Source organism: Saimiri boliviensis, chromosome 12, assembly GCF_048565385.1.
Source record: "Saimiri boliviensis isolate mSaiBol1 chromosome 12, mSaiBol1.pri, whole genome shotgun sequence".
NCBI classification, from domain to species: Eukaryota; Metazoa; Chordata; class Mammalia; order Primates; family Cebidae; genus Saimiri; species Saimiri boliviensis.
In genome coordinates, this window is record NC_133460.1 from 12,722,410 (window position 1) to 12,737,757 (window position 15,348).

Consider the following 15,348-nt stretch of genomic DNA (forward strand, 5'->3'; position numbering starts at 1 on the left):
TGCTGATCCATCCAGAGTTGTAGTCTATTTCCCCGCTCCCGACTCTGCTTTGAACAATGGGACAGAGGCCCACGTCACGCAAGCGGAGGCTGTAACGCGCTCGTGGCTTGAGACTGCCGCGTGAAGCGGCCCAGCGAACCCGGTCGCCGTCTCTCTGGCCGGCAGCCTCCCCGACGCCAGACCTGTGGGTGAAGATGTCCTAGGCCATTCAACTCCTGGTCCACCTCCCTGCTCATCAGGAACTTGAGCAGGCCCAGCAGAGGCCAGCCAAGCCGGCTCACCCAGAACTGCCCAGCCAAGCCACCGAATTCCAGGCCAATGATGACTACGATTCACGGTAGTTGTGTGAAGCCAGTGGGGTTTGAACTGGCTTGTTCACCAGCAAAAGCTAGCTGACACACTCCTTCTCAGCCCGGGTCAGGGTTCCAGTGTCATTTCCTGAGAGGCCTCCCCCCAATAACCAGAGCCCAAATAGCCCCGCTCACCCCGTCACATCCTCATCCTGCCCGCCTTGTTTATAGCACTGAATGCTTCCCGACAATCGAGCCTACACTGATATGCTTATTTGCCTTCCTCAGTTTCCCCCGCTATGATGGAAGCTCCCTGAGGCCAGGACTCTGCTCGTTTTGTTCACTGCTGTAGCCCCAGAGCCCAGAACAGTGCTTAGCAGATGCTCAATGAATGTCTTTAGTAGAAAACCCAATAGGTCCGACAAGCTTTGTTGACGATTCTCGCGTCCCATTGACTTGCAGGCATCTACTGAACCCCTGCTTTTTAATGTCATGCTAAACACAGTAGCTATCTGCAAGGCGATGAGACAAAAGAAAACTACTGTTTTACCAAATTCATAGTCAACGGTCAACAAATGTTTATTCATCATCTGTGTGTACCAGAACCTATTTTGGCATAAGAGTTGTGGGAACGAACGGCAGAGCACAATGTCTGAACGCAAGGGGCTCGCCTTCTTGCAAAGGCTGTCAATAAGCACGTAGCGAATAAAGAAAGCCTACAGTTTCACAGGGTGACGAATACTGTGAAAAAAATAGCAACAGGATAGGGAGTGACCGAACAGGGGCAGAGGTGACTTCAGGGAGGACCTCCCTGAAGAGGCAACATTTGAGCTGAGACAGGGGTGTTAAGAAGGGACCCATCAAGCTTTTGCATTTCTGGAAGAAGAGCACTCCAGGCTGAGAGGAGAATAAGTTTGACCCACAGCTTGGAACCAAGGGGCCAACGGACAGAGTAGAAGAAAACGAAATCGGACAGTTAGACAGGGGCCAGATCGTATCGAGAAGTTTGGATTTTCCTCTCTTTGCCATGGGAAGCTAATGGTAGGTTCTATGTTGAAGCAGGGGAGAAACATGATCCGATTTGCATCTTAGAAAGCTCCCTTCAGCTGGATTTTATAGGAAGGCCAGGGAGGAAGCTGTTGCAGGAAGGACGGCTTGAATAAGGCTGGGGGCAGTGAAAACCGGGGAGAAGGAGACAGATACAGGATCTGTTTCAGAGACAGCACTGCCAGGATACTCAATGGATAGAGAAGGAAGGGAAAAAAAGTTTTGACTCAGGTGACAGAGGGGCTATGGGTACCGCTCCTGAGACGGAAAGGCCACAGGTGGAGGAGGCTGTGGATGTTGATGAGGGAGAGCAGCGTGAGGGAGAAACGCCACCTCCCTTTGTGGCAACACAGAGATGGCGGCCCGGACTCTCCCAAGCCTGCAATCTCTTTGTTTGCCTGGCAAGCTGCACTGCGATCCCTTCTAATTTGGGGCTGCTCTGAAAGTGATTACTCTCCTTTTCCAGCTAATATCCAACGTTCCATATTCATTTTCCTCTGGTGTATCAATTAGTATTTATATAAATGGAAATTAATTTTGTTATTTCTCTCCCATGCTTCAACCCTCTCAGCTCCTTTCTTATTCATCACTGCTGATATTTGCAAAACTTCCAAAATTAGTGTCATCTGCAAATTAGCAAGTCATATATCCCCTTTCAAAACATTAATAGGATTGGCCGTATTTACCAACCCCGACGCATTCCCGCGGGTCACTTTATTAAAGCTCTCTCTGTGCTCCATTCTTGCAGAGTGGTGAAGTGGGTTGAGGATTTTGAATGCAGTGAGGAAAAAGCCAAAGGGTCAGAGAGAAGAGATTCAGAAATCACAGGCCTCAAGACAGAGGCAGAGGGTGCTTGGTTGAGAGGCTCTTTTGCCATCCTACGGAGAGGAGAAGAGAAATTACACTTGCCTTACAGTAAAAAGGTCTTTGAGCGCTACTCCAGGGCCACGTTCCCAAAGACACTGAAATAACATCTCTGCAAAAGGCCAGGAGCCAGGTTCAGCAGGAAAGCCATTAACAGACAGTGTCTTTGGGGAAATCATCAGATGAAAGGGACAGTGGCTGCTTCAGCCTGGCCAGCGTTCCTGCTTTCCTTCTGGGGACCACGCTCTGACCTGCTCGAGAACCACCCTACGCTCAGCCCACACCGTTTTTGGTAGCTGATGCTCCAGGCCCACCCAATCTGAGTTTCCATCTCCCACCTCCCACCCTACCCACTATAGTGAGACACAGTGACTGACTTAAGAATGGACACATGAATTAGCCAGGCACAGTGGCACACCAACAGTCCCAGCTACTCAGGAGGCTGAGGCGGGAGGATCTCTTGAGCCAGGAGTTGGAGGCTGCAGTGAGCTGTGTTTGCACTACTGCACTCTAGCCTGGGCCACAGAGTGAGACCCGGTCTCAAAAGAATGACAAGCAGCAGCAAACAAATAAACACAAACGAGAATGGGCCCAGGACTCAAGCTACGCCCAGAGACTTAATTCGGGGATAGTTGTCGGACCTATTGAAATTCAGGAAAACAGAAGATCTCTTTCATCTGGGACTGCTGGGTAGAAAGGAGGCATAAACGGAGCTTCCAGGACGCACCATGTGAACGGTGCCGAAGGGGAGAACGACCGGAGAACAGCAAGAGACGAAAAGAAGGCAGAGAGAGGGAGACGGACACCAGGTCTTGACGGCATCATTTTCGTAACTGAGTGCAGCTCTGTGGAAACCGACGACCCCTAACTTTGAGTTGCATAAGCCAGTAAGTTCCCTTTTCTGTGGAACTCAGCTTGAATTAAATTTCCATTGTTCGTGCCCTGCACACACACAGAAGTCCTGACCGACGTAGGGGAGAACCAAATTGAATAAGAAACAGTGGCTGTGTTCTGGGACCTCACAGCTTCGCGGGGACACCGACTCTTGCACAGAGACTTCTGATGCGAGGTGGTGTCCCAAGGCAACCTGCTAGTGTGGGGGGGTGCGTGGGCTTCCGCTCCCAGCTTCCGTACTGGCCGTGTGACCTTAGGGAGGTGAGTCCATCTCTCTGAGCCTCGGCTGCCTGATCTCAAGGAAAACAGAGCGAGGAGTGTTCCAGCAAGATAAGGCAGAGGAAGCCCAGCACCGTGCCTGGCTGGGAGACGAAACCCAGCCTCAATCCAGGCTCTTGCCTAATGGTAGGTCGACCTTTAAAACTGCTGCTACTCCCAAGTAATTGAGAGAGGGCTTTGGAATGGAAGGGGCTATGAAAATCTCCTCTCAGGCACTTTCTAAGAGCTCATCGGTGCTTTTGGAGTGGGTGAGGGAGAGACGAATTTTCCCAGGGGATGATAGAGAAGACTCCGGGGGAGGAGAAGGGGTTGCAGAAGGGCTTTAAGGGAAGGGATGTGGAGCCCATTTAGGGCACAGCTCAGACCCCACCTCCCACCCCCACAAAGACTTAGCCCTCTGCTGGCTGGAAGTGCTGACGGCTGGCAGCTCACCACTGAGGCTCTTGGCTTGTGGCTGCCCTTGGCTGAAGAGGGTCTCCTTGCAAAAAGCCATGCCAGGCCGGGCACAGTGGCTCATGCGTGTAATCACAGCACTTTGGGAGGCTGAAGTGGGTGGATCACCTGAGGTCTGGGGTTTGAGACCGGCCTGATCAACATGGTGAGACCCCGTCCCTACTAAAACTACAAAAATTAACTGGGCGTGGTGGTGGGCACCTGTAATCCCAGCTACTCGAGAGGCTAAGGCAGGAGAATCTCTGGAACCAGGGAGGTGGAGGTTGCAGTGAGCTGAGATCACACCGCTGCACTCCAGCCTGGGCGACAGAGCAAGGCTGTGTCTAAATAAATAAATAAAAATAAAAAATAAAAAGCCATGCCCCTCCTCCCCAGGGGCAGCCCAGAGCCAGTGCCATGTTGATATAGACAGACAAGGACATGGCCCCTCACTCAACTCAAGATGACCCCAAAGGACCATCCCAGCTTCCGAGCTCCCCGTGGAGCAGGCTGAGGCGTCCAGGTGGCTGCACTGCAGGACAGCTGCTCCCTCTGCCTCCCGACCTTCCCTGACAAGCGCAATCCCAGTAAACTCCATCTAGGAGTGCGTCTAGGGAACCCAGCCAGCGACAGGCCGTCTTCAGGAGGCAGAGATGGAGCAGGAAGGCGTCTGTGGCAGAAGCTGTGGCTTGCACAGAAGCCTGCGGGTGGACTCCCGAGATGGCGTGGGGTGGAGAACAGGAAGGGCTGATACCAGGATTCTGAAAGGCTCCAGCTTCATTTTGGAAATGAGGATTGGGGGAGGGGGGAGAGGGGATCCTGGCAGCGTCACATCTTTGGTTCTCAGAAGATAAAGTAGAAGTGGGTCACATTCACGGGGGCAGGAGAGAGCAGAAAGCGAGGCTGCCAGGAACCTGATTAGCAGGGTGCAGGAGGGAAGGGGTCACAGTCAGCAGTGACCTTGGGCCTCGAGATTGCCCAGGGTGGGGAGGGCAGGCGTGGATGCGCATGGGTGAACAGAGGAACTGGCTAGAAGGGTCCATGGAAAAAAAAGGGTAATGAACAGGCCCAGCAGAAACCCCCTGGGATTAGCTCAGAGGTCACCAACTGGCAGCCGGCTGGCCACATACACAATATGTGTTTTCTTTGGCTCATGTGATATTTAAAACAGGAGGAAATTCATCACCAACATGTGAGAATCTGGACTTCGCATAAGACTCCAGATTTTCGACTTTTTCTGAGAAGTACTGGTACCCTGGGCCCGTGCATCTGCCCCCACCCCCGGGGCAGGGTGGCTGCAGGTTTTCTCTGCTGGTGCATCTGCTTTTCAGTGGAGGTGGAAGGGACAGCTTGAGGCACTGCACCAAGAGACTCTGTGGGTCTCTTCAGGCGCTCATGTCCTCTTGTTCTGTGTCAGGGTCACAGCTAACACATAGGGTGTCTGCATACAAAATGCAAAAATGCCCCTCAGGGAGGGCAAAATGTAAAGAGATGCCCCTCCTCCGGAGTGGGGCGGCCCTGCTAGGGCCAGGGAGCTGAGCGCAGGCTGCTTTCAGCCTCCACTTGCCCCATGGCCTGGTGCAGTGTCCAACCTGCCCGACTGTCCGGGGAAACCCTGTGCCAAGTAGTCACCACTCCCCCTGACCCTGGAAGGTCCTCCTCCCACCCGACACTGCTCCAGGAGAGGTACTCACAGATTCCATGGTAGATGCCTGGCTCTGGCGTGGTGACTTGGGGGACAGGGGGACTAGATGGGAGCTCCAGCTCGGGGACCTGCACACGGGTTGGGGGAGAAGCAGAGGAAAGGGGGGTGGTTTTAGTGAAACCCACACAGCTGGCTGGCTGTTCCTCCAGATACCACTGCCCACCCTGTGCCCAGGTAAGTCCCTATGTCCTTTCCTGGATTTTCTGCCTTTGCGGAACTCGTGGGACCAGTGATACAGGCAGACCCTGACCCTCTGGGGTCTGCATCCTTGGGATGCTTGCTGCTGCTCTCACCGACAGGGGAGGAGCCTGATGCTAACAGCCAAGGTGTTTAGATTTCCTCCGACAGGGAAGACCTATAAATATTTGTGTGCTGAGCTGGAGGAAGAAAGACAGGAAGGAAGGAAAGGAAAATGGAGGGAAGAAGAGAAGGAAGAGAGAAAAGGAAGGAAGGAAGGAAGGAGGGAGGGAGGGAGAGAGGGAAGGAGGGAAGGAGGGAGGGGGAAGGAAAGGAAGGAAGGAGGGAGGGAAGGAGAGAAGGAGGGAGGGAAAGAAGTAGGGAGGGAGAGGAAGCAGAAAGGAAGGAGGGAGGGAGGGAAAGAAGAAGGGAGGGAGGGAAAGGAGGGAGGGAGGAGAGGAAGAATTCAAACCAAAGAGAGTGGTTCTTACCCTGGGCCGTTCACTGAGGCAGAATCTCTAGGGGTGGGGCCCGGACACCCGCATTTTTACAGAGCCGCCCAAGTGATCTGCACAGGTAGCCAGGATGAAAAAATCCTGGTCTTCAGGCAGTCAACAGTGGGCCGCCACACCCTTCTTGGGCCTTAGGTATCAACTATTTGCTCATTGTCTCTTCGCACCGTAAGTGAAGGCAAAAGAGCCTTTACTGCTTCACAGCCAGGAAAGCTGAGGTGCACAATGAAGTGAAGGCGCTGGTCTCCCATGAGACAGACCGAGTGATCCCCCGGGCCCCTCACAGCACTGAGCCCATCGGAGTCCCCGACAAGCGCCTTTGTCATTTGGAAAACACTGGGCAAATGGAAAAGCGCAGGGTGGACCCCCACCTGGAGCCCCTGGGTCGAATACTGAGCACAGGCACGGCTTGTGGCCCAGAGAAGGTTTGAAAACGTCTGAATTCACTGCCAATATTTTTGAATGGAGAGCTTTTACAGAAAAATCCAGCTTTCTGGCTTCTGTAAAAATCAGGACTGGCACCAAGGGGCTCCCCACTCTTGGTGCTGCTTTCCTTAGGTGTGGGGAGGGGCACACACTCCCCAGCTGCCTGTGCCTCCCCCACGCCCCGCTCTGCCTGGCTGTGGGGCACAGTCCTCGACGAACACCGCGGGGTCCACAGGACATGTGGCTGCCCTGTCTCGGTCATGGCCTTCCCACAGCTCAGCCCCATCGCCTGTGGCTTCTGCTGTCCCTGCGTCTCCCCCACCCTCTTTAACCATCTCCTCTTTCTCCTATTGGTCCTGACTTGAACTGGCCCTGAGATCATCTCTCGTTTTAAAAGATTTGTGTATCCGGCTGGGTGTGGTGGCTCAGGCCTGTAATCCCAGCACTTTGGGAGGCCAAGGTGGTAGAAGCGCTTGAGTCCAAGAGTTCAAGATCAACCTGGGCAACATAGCAAGACCTCATCTCTGCAAAAAATAATTAAAAAAAAAAAACACTAGCCAGTCGTGGTAGTGTGCACCTGTAGTCTCAGCTACTCTGGAGGCTGAGGTGGGAGGATCGCTTGAGGCTGCTGTGAGCTGTGACGATGCCACTGTACTGCAGCCTGGGCGACAGAGCGACGTCCTATCTCTAAACAATATCAACAGTAATGAGTTGCTTGTCCATTAAAAGCATAAACTGTGGGATCACACATTTACGTTCTACCTTTGGTTGGGTCACAACGTGACCCTGGGCAAGTCACTTGACTTGTCTGAGCGTCAGTTTCCAAAATGGCAACGTTAACAGTCTCCACTCACAGGGCTGCCACAAGGGTGAAACAAGAACGCTGTGTCCCCTGCCTGGATGACGCTATGCGTTCAGGGATCCGTGGCTATGAGGATCCCTATTTTAACTGCAACTCTGCCTATGAAAAGCATTCCTGGTCCTTTCATCAAATACAACAGTGAGTGATCAAAACCCAACCCAAAGCAAAAACTCCCCCGGGACTGTCAACCTCTGAATCGCAGAGACGACACAGAGCTCATTTCCCCTGGCTTTGATTAAAATTTGAATACTTTCTTTACTTTGGGTAAAAAAAAAATAAATAAATAAAAATAATTAGAAAATGAAATATGACATAGAGGACCAAAAAAAAATGAAGTAGAAAAATGGGACGTGTCAACACAGTGGCACCAGCAGCTTCAAGGATATCCGTCTTCATTCTCCCTGCTCTACTTGGAGTTGGGGGAAGAAACCTATCTGGGGGTCTCCCCACAGCTCCCCAGCTCCAGGCCTACCGGGTCATCGGCCCCCAGGCCAGCCTGGGTGAAGGGCCGCTCGTCGCCCTCGCCGTCGGCCGTGCTGGGCCTCCTCAGAGCCTCCTCGTCTTGCAGGCTGGCCAGGCTCCCCACGTCCACGTCAAACATCTCATCAGAATAGAATATGGCCTCGAGAATGTCATCGTCGGTCGTGAATAAGATCGTGTCTCCAAAGTGCTCTGGGGCTGATGGGTTACCAAGACGACAGATGGGTCAGCTCACTCCACATCCCAGTGATGTGTCGATCAAGAGCCCAGACCCACCCACTTCTGTGCTATACACCCGCACACTCCTAACTGGTATTGATTCGTGTGAGCCTTATTAGTCTTCACAGATTTGCAGATGGAAGGCACGGACCATAAGCATCACACGGACCTAAGGAAGGGATCTCATTTCATGAGAATCACTGTGACCTGTGATCTGTCATCAGGCCAGTGGTATTTCTTTGGTGTGGGCGGGGCACTATGCCAGATGCTGGCGGTACCCCACCCAGACCCTGGTGGGTCCTCTTCTCGGAGTGCCTTGCCTAGAAGGGTGTGGGAGTTACACCCGCAACCTGGGAAGACTTGGCTGCAATGAGCGGCTGGTAGGTGGGGTTCTAATGCCCTGCTCCTTCACCTTCAGGCAGGAAAGACCTGAAATTTATGTTCCAGAGCTCCCTCGAGATCTGGCCGAGGCTGGGCTTCCTGGAAACTATATCCTTGCTTCACAACGCCAGGTTTCTCCTAGAAGCACGCCCTCCATAAGTCACCTGCCAAAGAATGCCCCATCTCAGACTCAGGCTCTAGGGGCCGGGCCAAGACAGGTGCTTTATGGAGGAGCTGAATGAGGTCAGGCCTAGCACACCCATGCTGTGGGAGGGGAAGAGTAGACCGGGTCTGTGGCCAGGCACAGGGGCTCATGCCTGTAATCCTAGCACTTTGGGAGGCCCAAGGTGGGTGGATCGCTTGAGCCCAGGAGTTCGAGACCAGCCAGGGCAACATGGCGAAACCTTGTCTCTACAAAACATACAAAAATTAGCCAGGAGTGTTGACGCACCTGTAGTCCCAGCTACTCAGGAGGCTGAGATGGAAGGATCACCTGAGCCCAGTAGGATGAAGCTGCAGTGAGCTGAGATCATGCTATTGTGCAGAGCAAGAGAAAGAAGAAAGAAAGAAGAAAGAATGAAAGAAAGAAAGAGAGAGAGAAAGGAAGGAAAAGAAAAGAAAAAGGAAGAAAGGAGGGAGGGAGGGAGGGAGGGAGGGAGGAAGGATGGATGGAGGAAGGAAGGGGGAAGAAGGAAGGAAGGAAGAAAAAGAAAGAAAAAAGAAAGAAGGAAAGAAGGAAAGCACGGATCTGTTGCTGGCTTGCCAGTTGGTCTGTTTTTTCCCATGGGCCCTCGGCAAGCGGCAGCCAGGGGCTCTGAGCGCTTTCGTACAGACGCGCCGTACCTCCCGCCAGGGTTCCCGAGGCCTTGGCGATTTCTCCTTCAAAGATGCACTGGCCGTCTAACAGCATGGTGATGTCCTTCACGCCTCGGAAGGAATGTATCCGAGATTTATTGTAGTTCCAGATTCTGATCAGGGCAACGTGGCAAGGGTGCGTGAAGTCGACGGCGATAGAGTGGGACCTGCCGGGTGTGAAGGGGGCCAGCCAGACATGCATGTCGTCCTGGGTCCTGTTCACCCCGTCGATGAGGTTGGTCACCACGCGGGGGTCTTTCCCATAGGCTGGTAAAATATTGATGTCGGGGGGGTCCGCTTTAATGTTTGAAATCTGCACCGGCTCGCCCTTGGAACTGAATATTTCTATTCCGTTGAGGCCGACATAATGTCTGTCCCCCCAGGTAGATGTGATGTCAATGACCAAGCGCTGTCCGTAAGGCAAGACGGGGATTTTGAAGTCGCCCTCGGCGTCTGTCTCTCCAGAGCAGCCATCCTGCCCTCTCGACGGCCCTGGCAGCTCCCCCTTCCTGGAGGGTGGCAGGTCGCTGTGCCGGTTGCTCTTCTGCTGCAGGAACTCATCCAGGATGTCACCGGGGAGTTCCGTGTTGGAGATGCGTCCCCGGTGGGAGCGGTCGAAGGCACTGAGGCAGGTCCACGACTCCTGCAGTGTGTGCTCCTGCTCACTGTGCCACCTTGACCGTGACGGCATCCTGGCAGACCCGGTGTCTTCTGGAAGAAAGGACACAAAAGAGGGAGGTCTGTGAGTGTGGCACTCGTGGAAGTGAGGACCATTAGAGATTGTCGCCTATGGTGGCTCTCAGCGAGGCAGGGCCACCTCCAGGGTGACCCTCCAGAAACCAGCACTGTAGCTTCTGGCTGTCTCCTTAGCCAAGAGGCCTCCTGGCATTGGATGGAAAGGGCCAGGCACATTACCATACTGTGCTGCCTGGGGACCCCGGCTCAGAGCTTGGTCTCCTGTCCCACACAGCTTCTGACTGCCCTGTGGGGCACTCAGGTGGGTAAAAAAATTGTCTGTGACCACCCAACTCCAGAATCTGGTTGTTTTTGCAAAAACACAAAGTATTTTTTCACAGAGAGAATTTTCTAAGAATGCAATCATCGTGTGAGTCAAGGGAAGGCGACTTGGCTGTGTGAGAAACGTTGCCAGGAGTCGCTCCCCGCTGTAGAAACCCACATGACCGGGGGCTATGCTGCTGCCCGGGGCGTCTGAGTCAGCAACAAGAGGGTCTGTGCTGGAGCCTGTCACAGTCACGTGATTCCAGCGGTGTTTTCAAAGACAATTTAATGGCAGGTAGAAGGCTCGTAGAAGAATGCTAAATGGAAAAAGACAGATACGCATTTTAAATGCGGCGTATCCTGGTATGGGTGACATGCACCCATGTTAATAGCGTTGTTCCTGGTTTCTGGGTGGGGAGCAGGGGGACTTTCATCTTGTTCTTTGCAGCTTGATTGTTTAAAGTTCCCCACATGCATTACTTTTATTTTATTTTTTACTTTTTTAGAGACAGGGTCTTGCTCTGTTGCCCAGGTGGAGTGCAGTGGTGTGATCAAGGCTCACTGCAGCCTTGACCTCCTGGCCTCAAGCGGATCCTCCTGCTTCAGCCCTCTGAGTACATGGGATTATAGGTATGCCCACTACGCCCAGCCTCTGCTACTTTTATAATCAAGAAAAAATGCTATTGATTGAGACAGGGTCTCACTCTGTCACCCAGGCTGGAGTGTAGTGATGTGATCATGGCTCACTACAGCCTTAACCTCCCAGGCTCAGGTGATCCTCCCACCTCAGCCTCCCAAGCTGCTGGGGCCACAGGTGTGCACCAACATGCTTGGCTAATTTTTATTTAATTTTTGGAGGTTTTCTTTTTTTTTTGGGGGGGGTAGGTTAATTCTTATTTATTTTTTGAGACAGGGTTTTGCCATGTTGCCCAGGCTGGTCTTGAACTCTGGGCTCAAGTGATTCACCTGCCTCAGCCTCCCAAAGTGCTGGGATTACAGGCGTGAGCCACTGCGCCTGGCCAAAAATGCTATGTTAAAAAAAATCAGTAAGCCAGGTATATTATAAGGTAAGGCATTTACTCGTACACGCGGCTACAGCCTGTGTCCCAAGCGCATAGAGAACACTGGCCTAGACTCATCTGAGGCCCCACGCTCCTCCTTATGGCACTTGAGAGCCACCACATAGTGGCCTGTTCCCACAGCCACATCTCGGCTCACCGCCATCTAAGGGTGTCATCCTGCAAAAACAGCGGCTGCTGACAAAGACATTCTGTTTTTCCTTCTTTCATATCGCCCTGTGCCCTGCACTCCTTTTCCTGCCTGTCTCCTAGGGGGCTTGGCTCCATCAATTATCTCCTCTCTCCGGAATCTTCAATCACTCCTTCCCCACCGGCACCTTCCCCTCTTTGCCTGCAGACGTGCATAAATCTCTCCTACCTGAAAGAGGAGAAAGGAAGAAACGGGAAGGCGACCTGCTTCTGTGGCTCCCTCTGACCACGGTCCGATCTTTTGCCTGTTTTGCTCAGGCGCTCTGCGCCCCTCCCACCCTTCCCAGCCTCTCTCAAGCCCCTGCCACCCAGTGCCTCCTTCCAGTGGGATTGTTTTGCTCACCCAAACTCCAATTCCACTCCCACTCTGATCTGGGGGATCCTTTGGAGACCCCCCCCCCACCTTCAGGCCATTTAATTGTCTCAATGCTGACAGCATCCTTCCAAGCTGGCTCAAAAAGGGGCTCTCTTTCAACTGGTGGTGCTAAAGCTGGAAGGATGTAGAGGTGGAATCGCCAAAGGCCATTATGCTGCCCTGTGGGGAGAACCTGCCTGAGAACGAAGCCAACACGGAGAACGACAGCCGAGAGATGGAGGATCCCGATGACAGCCCCTGAGCTTCTGGATCCATCTGTGCCTGAAGTCAAACTCCTGGTGACTTTTGGGCCTTTGCATCCATAAGACTCCTACAATTCCCTACCCTGCCACTGAAACGCCTTCTCCAAGTGAAAATTACCTCCCGGGCTTTGTCAGTCCTCAGTCTATGTGTGACATCCCCGCAAACCTCTTCCATTTGGTATCTCCCGCTCCACTGGCTTAGGAGCCGCTATACCTCCCTGGTTCTCTGCCTCTCCCGCTGACAACTCTGTCTCCATCACCCCAGTCCTGCCCTCCCACATCCTTAGTCCGGGGGTGTTCCAAGGCCCAGGCCACTCCTCTCCTGTAACCACCATCCCTCCTTGCCCTCATTCAGCTCCTGGTTCCCAGGCAGGCCCTGCTTAACTTTAAGGGTCAAGTTCTGCCTTCTCTCTCTCGGCACCATCCTTCAATTCCAGCAACCTCTTAGGAGGTCCAGATGTGTCCAGTTTGTCACTTCAGTCTCCAAGTGCCTAAAGTAGGAGTTTGTCATTGCAACCCCTTCAGCTGGCATCGTCTCTCCTGCACTAAGAATCAAGACAACCAGACTCTCACCAAGCCCGCAGCTCTGAGTGTGGCCACCGCGGACTCCTGCCCCTCCCCTCTACCCTCCCCACCATGATCTCTCTGCTCCAGCCCCACTGGCCCTCCTGCTCCCTGGCCAGACTGTCTCTTCCGGCCTCAGAGCCTTTGCCCTTGCTGCGCCTGTGCTAGGAGTGCCCTTCCTCCGGGGACCCGCGTAGCTGGCTTTGCTTGTTCCCTGCCTCCTTGGAGAGGCCTCCTCCGCCACCTTATCCTCCCTCCTGGGTGTGTCCCAGTGCGCAGCACAGCCCCTGGGGTGTGGAAATGCCAGTGAAGGGCTGGCTGCTGGCACCACCATTACGCAGCCCTCAGGATCAGGCCTCGAGGCCAGGGGACTCCCCCTCCATCTGTTGGTTCCCCTGCCCCTGTCCTCCGCCTCCCCCTCCTTCTCATCTGCCATTTAAAAAGATAGCAGAGGTTTCTTCCATCCTCTCCCCTCAGGCACGAGGCCTAACATCTGGCAGGAGGAACTACCCATATGGATTCTCATGACTTCAGTTTATGTGATTTGATTTCCATTGACTAAAATGAATGGCCTGGGTTGGTTTCCAAGTGCACTGAGGAGACAGCACCGAACGTCACGTGTCAGGGACACTGCCTGAATGTGCCAGACAGGCAGGGACTTTGCTTTCATTCCGTGTCTGCTTTCTAACCTATTCTCCACAAGTTGTACACTCTGGGTTTAAAAGCAGAGGAGGAGATGGCCGGGCGTGGTGGCTCATGCCTGTAATCCCAACACTTTGGGAGGCCGAGGTGGGTGGATCATCTAAGATCAGGAGTTCAAGACCAGTCTGGCCAACATAGGGAAACTCCATCTCTACTAAAAATACAAAAATTAGCTGGGTGTGCTGATGCACGCCTATAATCCCAAATACTTGGGAGGTTGAGGCAGGAGAATCACTTGAACCCACGAGGCGGAGGTTGCAGTGAGCCGAGACTGCGCCACTGCACTCCAGCCTGGGCAACATAGCAAGACTCCATCTCAAACAAAACAAAACAAAACAAAACAAAACAAAACAAAACAAAAAGCAGTAGTGGAGGCTTGCTCTTAGACCTCTTTGATGTGAGAGCTGGCTGGGGGCCCACGGACCTCTCTGTCTGGAGACTCCATGGGAATTGGGGAGCAGCTGGAGTCAGTGCTCTGTCCTGTTATCACCATCATTTCTACAATCTGCACAGACATCAGAAAGCCACTCTTTCAATCTGCAGTCAACACAGTCTGGGAGGGGCCCCTGATGAGGAGACGGTGCTATCGAAGTTCTGACATACTCCTAGATTGGGATGAATAGGACTATGGAGCTCTGAACTCAAGTTTGTCAAATTCAGCTGCACTGCCATGAGCTATGTGGTAACTGCTACTAAAACAGGAAATGAGGAAGTACTGAGCGGAATATAACAGAGCCATGTTTACTCCAGCGAACCACCTGTAGCCATCACTGATTGGACAAGGAGTGGACATCTGACCCAAGCAGCTTCTCCCCTGAGACTTTGGAATTGGTTGCAGGAACAAGAGCTGGGACATAGTTACTGGTCAAGGTGTTCATTAAGGATTCATCAAATAACACCCTCGTTACTGCTCGAACTGGGCTGACGAGATCTCCTTCACCTGTAAACAACTGACTCTTGATGAAGATACTTCCAAAACACAGATGGCATTCAATGAGATGCTCTGCTGGGCATAAGAATTCTCAAGCTCACTCTCTCTCTCTTGCTCTCTCTCTCTTTTCTTTAAGAGATGGGATCCTGCTCTGTCTTGAATTTTATAAGTTCCCTAAATTCAATTACTTTAATTTTAATTAATTAATTTTATTTTTTGAGACAGAGTCTCATTCTGTTGCCCAAGCTGGAGTGCAGTGGCACGATCTCAGCTCACTGCAAGCTCCACCTCTTGAGCTCAAGTGATTCTCATGCCTCAGCCCCCCGAGTAGCTGGGATTACAGGTGCACACCACTACATCCGGCTAATTTTTGTATTTTTAGTAGAGATGACGTTTTGCCATGTTGGTCAGGCTGGTCTCGAATTCTTGACCTCAAGTTATCCACCCACCTCAGCCTCCCAAAGTGCTGGGATTATAGGTGTGAGCCACCGTGCCCAATTTTCATTTTTTTTTAGAGACAGTGTCTCACTCTGCCACCCAGGCTAGAGTGATGTGGTACGATCATGGCTGACTGCAGCCTCGAACTCCAGACTTGCACTGCAGACTTTGTTTCACTTTAATTTATTTTCAGGCGTTTCAGTGCCTAGGTTCAAATGGCCCGCCTGCCTCAGCCTCCCGAATAGCTGGGACTACAGACACACACAACCACACTCAGCTATTTTTTTTTTTTTTTTTTTTTTTACCTTTTGCAGAGATGGGGGTCTTATTATATTGCCCAGACTGGTCTTGAACTCCTGGTCTCAAAAAATCTTCCCACCTTAACCTCCCAAAGTGCTGGGTTTA

General features: G+C 52.6%; 1 protein-coding gene across 9 annotated transcripts in view; it reads right to left on the bottom strand.

Moving 5' to 3' along the window:
- The window catches only part of KATNIP (katanin interacting protein), a 226,564-nt gene that overhangs the window by 21,501 nt on the left and 189,715 nt on the right, over positions 1-15,348 (bottom strand). For all 9 annotated transcript variants that reach the window (XM_074381905.1, XM_074381899.1, XM_074381900.1 and 6 more), the window contains 3 exons: positions 9,412-10,134; positions 7,961-8,166; positions 5,501-5,579 (listed from right to left, as the gene is read on the bottom strand). In XM_074381905.1, the coding sequence (XP_074238006.1) occupies positions 5,501-5,579; positions 7,961-8,166; positions 9,412-10,134 (1,008 nt within the window). The remainder of the gene's footprint in view (positions 1-5,500; positions 5,580-7,960; positions 8,167-9,411; positions 10,135-15,348) is intronic.